We start from the raw sequence: 10634 nt of genomic DNA, 5'->3' as shown, positions 1-10634 counted from the left end.
AAAGTGCATTCACTTAACTTTGAAGTCTTGCTACAACTTTTAAGCAGAATGCTATCAGATTTTGTTTTACTTCATTTATGTATTTTATTTGCCAGTGGACATTACCTGATCAAAGAATAATTTTTGGACTTCTCCAACCAATTTCATTGCTCCATTAGAGAAAAGTCTACCAATGCACAAATAAATTAAAAAAAAAAATATCAGCAATCATCTTCTCTCAATATACTAGAATTATTTTAAAAATCTGAAATTGTGTTTGGAATATCAACATACCTGTGGTAAAGTTCTACTAATGTAATCTGAAAACTAACCTTCCATGGAGTATAAGAAGTTATTCATAAACCTTATTTTTAGTAAAATTTTAATAGAAACAATGCTTTGCATTTTCACATTCTGAAGAGCTAAAAATACAACAGAAACTTATTTACATTTTATAACAACAAAAATGTACAAATTACTATACAAAATGCAGTACCATCTCAAGAAAAACGAGTTTTTGAAAGTTCTAGCAGTTAGGACGTTAAACCTGTATTTTCTGAAGAGATACCATTTTAAAGACTAAGCATCAATAACTGAACAGTGATTTTCTTCACTAAGTTATTAAAAAAAACCCCTTCCATGACAATTATGACTATCATCACTTTTAATTTTGGCTGAAACAAATATAACTTCATAATAAAAGTTACTGAATTTATAAGGACTCAAACTCAATATATCTTCTTTCCCTTGAGGTTTTTGCCACAGACCTTTTCAAAACGAGAAAAGCAGCGTAGAAACTTCTTTTTAAGGAAATAAGCCTGGCAAGAGATGAGTAAGTTACAGTTTTACAAAACCCCTGTGTTTATAAACACTCGAGCAGTGCAGATGTTTAAAGTTATTTCAAAATTATACATATCACAATCGCTATATGCTGATACACGTGTTTTAGGGTGGAAATAGTTTGGCACAAGCTGAACCCATGGAATGGTAAATTTCAATTCACATTTCTACTTGAAATATGCAAGCACATTCTGATATGCAAAAGGAAATCTGACACATTTTTGCTTTTAATAATATGGGACATCATACTATATAGATGAAAAATATAAAGGATCAGCTCAGTCCAACCCTTAGCTACTGTTCAAGTCAATTGGGAGTGTTTGGGTGCCTGAGTTGTAAAAGGATGTTGATTCACAAGTTTCATGTGTGGACGAACCCAATTCTACCAGCATTTCAGACTGGGTGATCTCTGTGATATTTGGAGTATAACTTAAGTCACATCTCGGGTGTATTTCTGATAAAACAGGTAAAAGGAAGTAATGCGTTTTATTTAATGTAGTGGAGACTAATGCAAGCCCCCTGTGTTATACCATGACCTTTAAAAAGCTGATAGGTATTTATTGATTTGAAAGCCAACCCAAAGAACAGACATCAGGTCACCACATAATCTGACATCAATAAGTGTACAGTAGTTGTACTGGAGAAGTGACAGAAAAATGCTTCAGATTGAACACTGACAGCTTTTACCAGTGTAATGCTTCAGGACCATACAGTTACTCTTAAATAGGGATTGTATAAAAGTTTTAATCCTATTTCTAATTGAGGGGAAAAAAAACCCCACAACAATCAGTTCAAAGTAATACGAAGAAACACTATTAAAGTGCCCAAGCTGTTTTTACATTCATTTGAAGCCCTGTCTCTGGAAAGGTGAAATATCCTGGTCTGGAATATATATGGTCCACTAATGTAGCGTTAAAAACTTTGTTACTTTAACCCATGAGTATACTGTATGATTAGTAGAAAATCTTTAGCAGACACAAAAAAAAAAATGAAAGATGAAACTGCAGCAAGAGAGCATGGCAAACCTGAGAGATCTATTAGTGCATAAATCTGCTTAAAAACTAAAAAGATAGAAAGAGAGAGCTAACAAACTACAATCAAAGTTATGTCTTTAAAGCGGTAAGTTATAACAGGGTGGGAAATGTTTAATATGCACATATGCCTGCAAAGGGGTCACTATCTTTCTGAAAATAAAGAGCTGGTATTTTTCACAGCATCAGATTTATGGTAAAAAGCCATAAACTGTATTTTTTAATATTATGCTTTTCCCACCCTGGCAGAGAATAAACATGAATTTAGAAGCACAGTAGAAGTGAAAAACAAAGAAGAGGAGAGATAGAAAGCAGCAGAGAAAGACAGAAAAGGTGAATACAGAGCTACAGAAGTGTTTATTGAGCATGCTACAGAGGTAAGCAGAGTACACACAAAATGAAATTAAACAACCGTCAAACCTCCCAACTTTGTTAGAAAATTAATTTTTAATTGTGCCACTTTCAAACTATACTGAATTTTACAATTCTAAAGATGTAAAAACTCAACTAATAGAAAATATACATGACCATTTTTTTTTCCTACATAGATAACAGAATCTATGAATCCTGAAACTAAGTACATCAATTTCAAAAAGTATTGGTCATTTAAACAGAATCAAGATAACAGTTCAGACTGACAGAGAACTGCTTTCAAATTAACTGGATCTGTAGATTCTGAGCCATGTTTATAGTAAAGTCAGATCAATTTCTAAATACAAAATATTTTGAAGAGATTTATTAAAACTGAATATTACAATGCAAGGTAAATTAAGACTAAAGGCACATAAACTTTGGTCCCACCTGGTTGTCAGTTTTAGAAAACTGCCACAAAATTTCCTGCAAGCGTTTGCAGCAAACTGTCTTCATCATTGAAAAACACATGCACCATTTCCTGAACTAGCTTGACCAGTCTGTACATGCTCAGAAATCCACAACCATATTCCATATCTTAATTACAAACTAAAGATGGCAATATATATTGAAATGCACATAAGTCATGTCAACTTCAGAAACATCTACGAAAAATATTCAGCCACAAACAAGACATTACTTAGTGCTGACATTTATATGATACATCCCACAAGAGTGTGTACAAAAAGGTTAAGATTCCACAATGCTTTTCACGTAGGGCTCAAAGTCACAGAAGTCACTTTTTGTCCTTTAAGAAATTAATATTCGGTACCTTGTTAATTTTAACTAATGCCTACATTCATAACTGAATCTAGACCAGAACCATGAAATACAAAAGGCCTTTTTAAAAAAAGAGCACAAAGCAAAAAATAGCAGAAATCAAATAGCATCGTTTTACTCTCTCGGCATAATATATCTTATCCAATTAAAAAGAAAAATAAGTGACAAGCCAGCAGATAAAGAAATCTATCAAGCAGGAGAAACATAAGCTTAACCTTTTTACACACCCCTGCCTAAACATATTTAAATTATCATGTAACAATGTGCCCCAGACAACCAAATTTGCTTTTTACTAGTTATGCAATTCCAGCAGTACTAATTTTCCTTTTTAAGGCACGTACGTCAACTAAGTTGAAAAACTGTGGTATTAACTTGAAATCTTTTAAACGAAATGATGGTTTATCTAAACAACAGTTGAACAACAGCAGCTAGTATCACTGCTTTTTTTTTTATTATTTTTTTATTTTTTAAAACAACCAAGGAATGATAACAGCATGAAAAAAAATAAAAAAAAAAACAGCAGAAGACAAACTCTGGTCCCCACTTTCCTGAACAGTCAATAGGTGACAACACCAAACAATGCAATACACCCTCATTTTCAATCTGCCTTTTTAAATAGTTGACTTAGAGAAAGAAACTCTCAGATGGTGATTTTCTCCAAGATTGTAATTGTGAAGATCAATCAAAGCCTGAATGGCTTCTTCTACTGTTGACATCTGAAGAAGTGCCATCTTGTGATCTCTTCTGAAACAAAATAATGGCATTAGGAACTCGAACACTACTGGGGTTGCTCCTAATGTTTGCAATCCTCTATGCACTTTTCCTTAGGACATGCTGCAAAAACGCACTTAAGCACTCTTTTATTAAGAAAAAGAACGTACAGGAAAGTTACTTACTGAAAAAATTTAAATGCTTTCACAGTGCCTCCAGTGTTAGAAAACAATGTGCGTAGATCCTCTTCTGCCACTGATGGTCTACAGATAGAAGGAAAACAAGCAGAAGCAAGAAACTTAGTCAATTCAGTGTGTTATGATTCACATTAATACTACTGGCTTACTGAGAGCCAACACTTACGGAATATTGGACAGATGAAGTGTTGCAGAAGGAGGGAATATATTTTGAAAGTTTTTTGAACCAGGCTTCTTGAAGCGATGCAAAGGTGAATTACCAAAATCTTTAGTCAGCCCTTGGTCATCAAGGCCCTCTCGAGGTAGTTGTACTGTCTGATGTTTAGAAAGGGTAACCCGAATAATCTTTCCATACATTTTTTGTCCATTAAGATGGCTCATGGCTGAAAAAGATAAGAGGTTTACTCAGTTCATTGTTATATTTCAATAGCTTGTTGTAGATCACACATAAGCCTGCAAACAAGAAAAAACCCCAAGCAAATCAAAGGGTCAATGTGCTAAAAGACTGGAATCGAAAACTAGGTCTGCAGAAGTATTTAATTTTATTTAAATATTATCATGTGATTCAACTGTTGAATTAATTGAGGATATTGTGCAGACCTTCTGGAATACAAGTCGATGGAATAAGATGTTGGATCTTGTGGGTAACCAGGATACAAGACAAACTGACAAATGTAAACCTGCTTAGGTTCACCTGATTTTACACAGCATGATTTCAAGTACTTGGACCAATGGGAATATAAACAGAAAACTAATCTTACCCAGTTGCGACTGGTTTCCATCAGCCATCTGTATAAGAGCACTGTCTTTCTTATTGTATAAAATCTTCACACGCTGCACATCACCATAAACACCTTTTCAAAGTCAAAAGGTAACCCAAAAGAAAAAGTTCATTTTAAATCCAGTCACCTGAGTAATATATTTTGACATATCAATGGAACATTCAGACAGCAACAAGATCATTCACTCAAACTCAACACTCTCACAAATGAATAAAGGAGATAAAGATTTTGAATAGTGAATATTGAAAAGAATAATTCTGATAAACCCTCAAAGCTATGTGAATGATATTAAATTAAAGACCATGCAAAATATATTAGCATGCATTAAAAGAAAAAATTGTGTCTATGGAGAGTTTTAAACAGCAAAAGAAAAATAGCAAAAGATTTACTATTCAACTTTAAGCCAAAGTGCTAGCTACAAATAAGAATTAAGGTGAAACAAAAAAACAAAACAAAAAACAAAACAAAAATCAAATCAATAATAAAAGTATAGTGCTAACAATAACATACCGAAGAGGGTAAACAGACTTTGGGGCGTAACCATCTTTAGAAGGAGAGAAGAGCAAGCAGCGTAAGACAAGAAGAGAGAAGAGTCGAGGAAGAGCGGAGATGAACAGATCATCCATAACGAAGGGTGGTTCCCGCAGAATGGTGAGGTGGTCATGGATCATGGTTTCAAGGCGGTTAATTGGGGCAAGTTGGTCCGAGGAACATTTTGTTCAAGCACAGAAGCATGAACATAGGGAATGAAGACAGGGAACGTAGACAAAGACGAGGAGAAGGGTAAGACAGGGAAGGGCAAGGGAATTTGGGTAAAGACAAGGAAAGGGAAGTTGAACACAAAGGGAAAAGGATGAAATGGGGAAGGGAATACAGCAATGCAGAAGAAAAAAAAATAAGGAAGTGGGGAACAAAAAAAAATAAAATATAGGTCAGTACATAGGAAATGCAGGAATTTGGTCAGAAAATGGTTGGTTTATGTACTGTACAAGAAAAACTGAGTAAAATGTAGTCACCCAAGACAAATATGGGTAAAGTACATTCATATCAAGAGTAAACTACAGCATTTCATCTCAACATGAAAATAAATTAAAAAAAAAAGCATGCAATAGAAATTTTAAACTTTGAACTTTAACTGCGTAAGCATGGCTGGTTATGAAATGCAGGCAAAAAATCTTTCAAAATGGCACTCTGATCTAAAACATTTTAACATGCAAGACTGGATGACAAAATACTATTAGATGATAAAAAAAAGCTTAATGATTTACAGTGACAGAGGCCAGTTAAAAATGGAACAGCTAGACTGATACAAACTTCCCACATTTCATACCAGCTTTCACAGCCATCAAAATAAATGTACAGGACAGTAAAAATGCAAAACTAAATAAACCCCTTTAGATTTCAGAGTTAGCAAGAAAGATACAGTTATGGTGAAAATGCTTTGCCATCATTTTTTAATTATTATTTTTTAAAGACAAATGAGTAACTGCAAAGAAAAAAAATTACTAAGAGAGACTGGAAGACTGCCTCGTCAAGATCTTTGGGAGAACCTTCAAAGAAAAATGTGTTAGAGTAGTTCACATAAATTAAGACCTTAAAATGTGAGATACAAGCATGAAATGAAACAGCAAACAATTAGAAGAAACAAAACAGAAGTTCTAGTTTATGTGATTATAATGGCAAAAGAAAGCATAGTTGCTATTTTGTAAAAATAAAGCTTTCAATTCAAATGTCAAACATGCAGTAGTTACCACATTTTTCTTAGAAAAAATAGGTAGCCGACTATCAAAGGACATTAAGTTGTTAGCTACCTGGGAAAACAAAAGTATTTAACAATAATGGCTTTTAACTTAACTTTGGGGGATTATTAAAAATAAAAACAAAACCAGCAAAAATACTTTGAGCTTAAAATCCAAATGTAAGAGGCCAAATGCAAAGAAATTATAAAATACTGACAAATGAAGTGTGACTAAAGAGGAGGGGGGAAAGAAAAAAGTGAAGTTGTTTCACTGACCTCTTCATTTAAATTGCTAACAAGGAGGACGGTATTGCCACCAGCTGAAACTCCAGGCATTCCCACACGGCCAGCAGCAGCAGCTGCAGCTGCAGCAGCAGCATTTGGAATAGCCAAAGGACTCAGTGCTCCTGGAACAGCTGCAACAGGAAGCCCTAATTTTAAAATAAAGCATATTTTACGAAACACACACAAGTCGTTAAGATGTACCTATATCAGTAACAGTGTTGCATACAACACTCTAGAAAGCAGACAATTCCACTGTTAAAAGTCGTCCAAAGGCTTGTGAAATGACTTGTTAAATTAACCTAAGGAAAAGTGAAATCTTTTTTTTAATTCAGATCATCTTCAAAGAAGCGACGAGATGTAAAAACTACCTTCTTTTCAAATAAACATTCCTCTGCACCAAAGCTGTTTCCACTGAACTCAGAAATGCTTACAGTGTCTAGTTTATCAAAATGGTCTAAAGTAAACATTGATCAAATCAGTAAGTAGAAACACTAATTGTATTCTCTACGTCATTACATCCTTATTTTCCATCATCCTTTGAGAGGCACTCCTCACTTCAACTTGATGCTTCAGACTAAACATACAACACTCGAGTTGGTCATTTGACAAGGCCCATGTATCCCTCGGAGCCTCAGCACAAACGAGGTGAGGAGGTAACCTTCTACACTCAAGATTCAAGGCAGCACCACTGCTTATACTCTGTGGCTTTTGTAACCCACTTCCCTGAAGAAGCATGTTACTGTTAGCTAAACCTTCAGCTCTGCTTTTACTTTTCTTCTTCTAAGGAAACTCAGTCACTGGGGTAACTAGGTGAGTGTGCTACTCCCAGGATCTACGGAAGGTTCTTGTGAGACATATGCACTGTACATAGATTACATAATAAGAGCTTTATCATATTTGATCAAAATTTTATTTGCACGTTTTATGGAGTTCAGTCTCAGATTTCAGTATTTTGGCAAAATTTCTAATGTTTGTATGATCACGCTAAGCTAACACAACTTTTGACCAATCTTCTAGTATGCCAGGTAGACAGTCTAAATATAACCTTTACACTATGTACCTAAGACTACTTTCCTTCCCACATTGTTTTATTTTAATGGAAGTCATAAGAGAAAATAAATTCTTCAGTTTCAGTCAATGCCCAAATGTTAAGCAGACAATAGTAAATATATTCAACCGTTAATTTAAAAAAAAGAATAAACCCAACTTGGTATCAAAAGGAAACACATACGGGGACACAGAAGGGGGGGAGTAGAGCAAGGTTACAATTTTTAATTTATTTTTTTATTTCCTAAAAAAGGTTTCTAGCTTCATTCCAACTCTTTATTTATGTTTTGTTACACAAATTTGTGAAAACCGAATAATTTAAAAAAAAAAAGAAAAATAGAGAGAGGTTTTCATAGGCTGGACAAATGACCCTTCAAAGGACGTCCATCACTACTTTGTGATAGCGCCTAGCAGTATTACTGATCAAGCACTGAAAAATGTTTTCCGGTCATTTCCTGTCAAAGCACATACGGAAGAAAAAACAGTAAGAGTTCTAAGAAAGGAAATTAAAGATTTGGAATGCACTCCAACAAAGTTTAAAAGATTAATAATGTTAGTATTCAGGGGTCTAACCAGAGGAAAAGAAAGTTCTAAGTAATGACAATTCTAGTCATCTCTCATGATGGGATGAGGGAATATCTACTTGAATCAAAAGGCAACAAATACGATCTTTTTATTGCATTATTTGTGGTATTTGTGGGACTGACTGTAATACCAAAAAAAAAAAAAAAAAAAAAAAAGAAGGAAAAACCGTATCTTGTCTTCCTCCCTTCCTTCCTGCAAAGACACCTAACAGACTTGAGACTGTATTAGATGGTCTATGGAAAAAACAGCCAGTTACATTAAATAGGCAATAAAGTGACATATAATATGCTTGATCACGCAAGCCAAGCACTAGCTCCCAGGGGGTTAGGAAAGCACTCCCCCCCAGGTATGCTACTGTATGATCATCCGTTATGAGGGCTGTGCTAGGTCTTCCATCAGAGAACACAGAAGTAACACTAGCTGTCAGAGAAAGGATATGAAATTCGATAGACCACTGCTAGTCCAAGCATAGCAATTTTGTTTCTCAAAATCCATTTTGTGTGAAAGCAAAGTGTAATACTATATACTTATGTATATTAATAGAAAGACAAAAATGTAACATAAATATGATATATATTTTGCTCTTGGGTTAAAGCTGAAGAGTATAGTTTTACTTTCATGAAAAAAAAATTAATAAAGGATGCAGTTAAAGAAAGTATTCCTGCAGAAGTAAAGAAGTTTACTTCCAAAATCAGACTGTAATACACAGGGAAAACATTGAATATCAAATTAAACTCCCCAAACAATTTTAAAAAATCCAGTTCTGTTCTAAAAAAAAAAAAATCATTTTGGAAATGTACTTTTGCGTGCCTTGTATTGCATATGCTGAATGTCACACTCAGCTACTGTAGAGGCCATACAGACAGAAATGTGAAGAATGACAGTAAGGTGTGACAGATGTCCATCTGAAGGGAAACAACTTATTTTATACTAGGTCAATAGCAATCATTTAGGTAATAGAAAATGACAAGACACTAGAGCATTTCAAATCTTCTATTGTCTCTAAGCGCCTCTCCCTAACCTAAAAACTTCAAGCTAGTTCAGCATTTTTAGGAATAAAGGAATCTGAAGATGACCGGTGATGTTTTTATGGCTCTTTCCACAGTTGGGCAGAGCATAGGCAGAGCATAGCTGAGTAATTCATACTTTAAAAGTCAAAATTCTTCACAGCATCAGACTCTCTACAGGACATTATTTGGTCCCACTAAAGAAGTTAAAAACAAAGATTAATTCAACCATTGTTGAATTCATACAGAAGTATTTTCAATTATTATCCTTTGAAATACATTAATACGAATCTTAAGGGGCATTAGTGGAAAGTGCTAATAAAGCAAGCCAGTGATGACAGGAAGGGAAAGCTTTGGATGCCCCAGCCACAACAACGTATTTCCAGCTGTAATATTAAACTAATATCTAAATCGGAGAAACTGGAGTTACAGTATTATTACTTATTAGTATTTGCCATTATAAGTAGTTCTTATTTAAAGTACTTATTTGTTGTGGTTCAGTATAATATAGCTGCTGTTTATTCAAAGGTTTTTTCTGTAAGATCTCCTGTAACTTTGTTTTTTGGGGGGAGGGAGAATGTGTATATCTTTTCATACTTCAGGTGAAAAAGAAAACAACAAAAAAAGAAAAAAATCAACCACCTGCTTCTGATAATTCATTTGAAACCAACCCATTCTGTCCATTAGTGATTTTCTCCTTCTTTCGAAAGATAACAAGACTCATTGAAAAGATGTCCAATTTACAGTCTCAAAGATTCCTGACACCTTAGTTTCATCACAGCTGAGGATGGAGTAGCTGAATGAGTAATGATGCATGCAGGCTGGGATCGTCTATTTGATTGATATGTCTCCAACTGATTACATAGCACACATAGACCTCCTTTCTTGGAAAGGTCAGACAAATTAAATACGCCATAACTCTTGTTCTGTAGGTTTCCACTGCACTCTGATTTACCATTCTGATTTAAGATTTTTTATAAATAAAAATAAGAACAACTTGTATTATGATTACTTGTTATCTTGCAACATGCTGTTTAATATTTGGACTTACCTGAAATTATTTAGAAATGTAAGCTACTTTGTCAACATGATCGACTGGTATCAGAAAGCTTTGTCACTAGCCTTACTTTAGCTTCCAACAACTACAGATAACAGGTTTTTGCTTTTTCCAGGTATTAATGAAAATATAGAAGTGTTATATAGCTCTTTTCCTAGCCTTTTTAGGTCTTTCTCCTCAATGA

The 10634-nt window shown here is 34.3% G+C and overlaps 1 protein-coding gene across 5 annotated transcripts in view; it reads right to left on the bottom strand.

Annotated features, from left to right (window-relative positions):
• Window positions 1-462: 462 nt before the first annotated feature.
• Window positions 463-10634, bottom strand: part of PTBP2 (polypyrimidine tract binding protein 2) — a 55458-nt gene continuing 45286 nt past the window's right edge. For 2 of the 5 annotated variants that reach the window (XM_063343787.1, XM_063343783.1), the window contains 6 exons: window positions 6746-6900; window positions 5242-5275; window positions 4711-4803; window positions 4116-4332; window positions 3938-4015; window positions 463-3785 (listed from right to left, as the gene is read on the bottom strand). In XM_063343787.1, the coding sequence (XP_063199857.1) occupies window positions 3653-3785; window positions 3938-4015; window positions 4116-4332; window positions 4711-4803; window positions 5242-5275; window positions 6746-6900 (710 nt within the window). In that variant the 3' untranslated portion in view covers window positions 463-3652. The remainder of the gene's footprint in view (window positions 3786-3937; window positions 4016-4115; window positions 4333-4710; window positions 4804-5241; window positions 5276-6745; window positions 6901-10634) is intronic. The other 3 variants (XM_063343784.1, XM_063343785.1, XM_063343786.1) reach the window with 3 other exon arrangements.

This window comes from Chroicocephalus ridibundus, chromosome 8 (genome assembly GCF_963924245.1).
Source record: "Chroicocephalus ridibundus chromosome 8, bChrRid1.1, whole genome shotgun sequence".
Taxonomy (NCBI): Eukaryota; Metazoa; Chordata; class Aves; order Charadriiformes; family Laridae; genus Chroicocephalus; species Chroicocephalus ridibundus.
The sequence above is the reverse complement of the archived record's forward strand: the minus strand, read 5'-3'. Positions and strand labels throughout refer to the sequence as shown.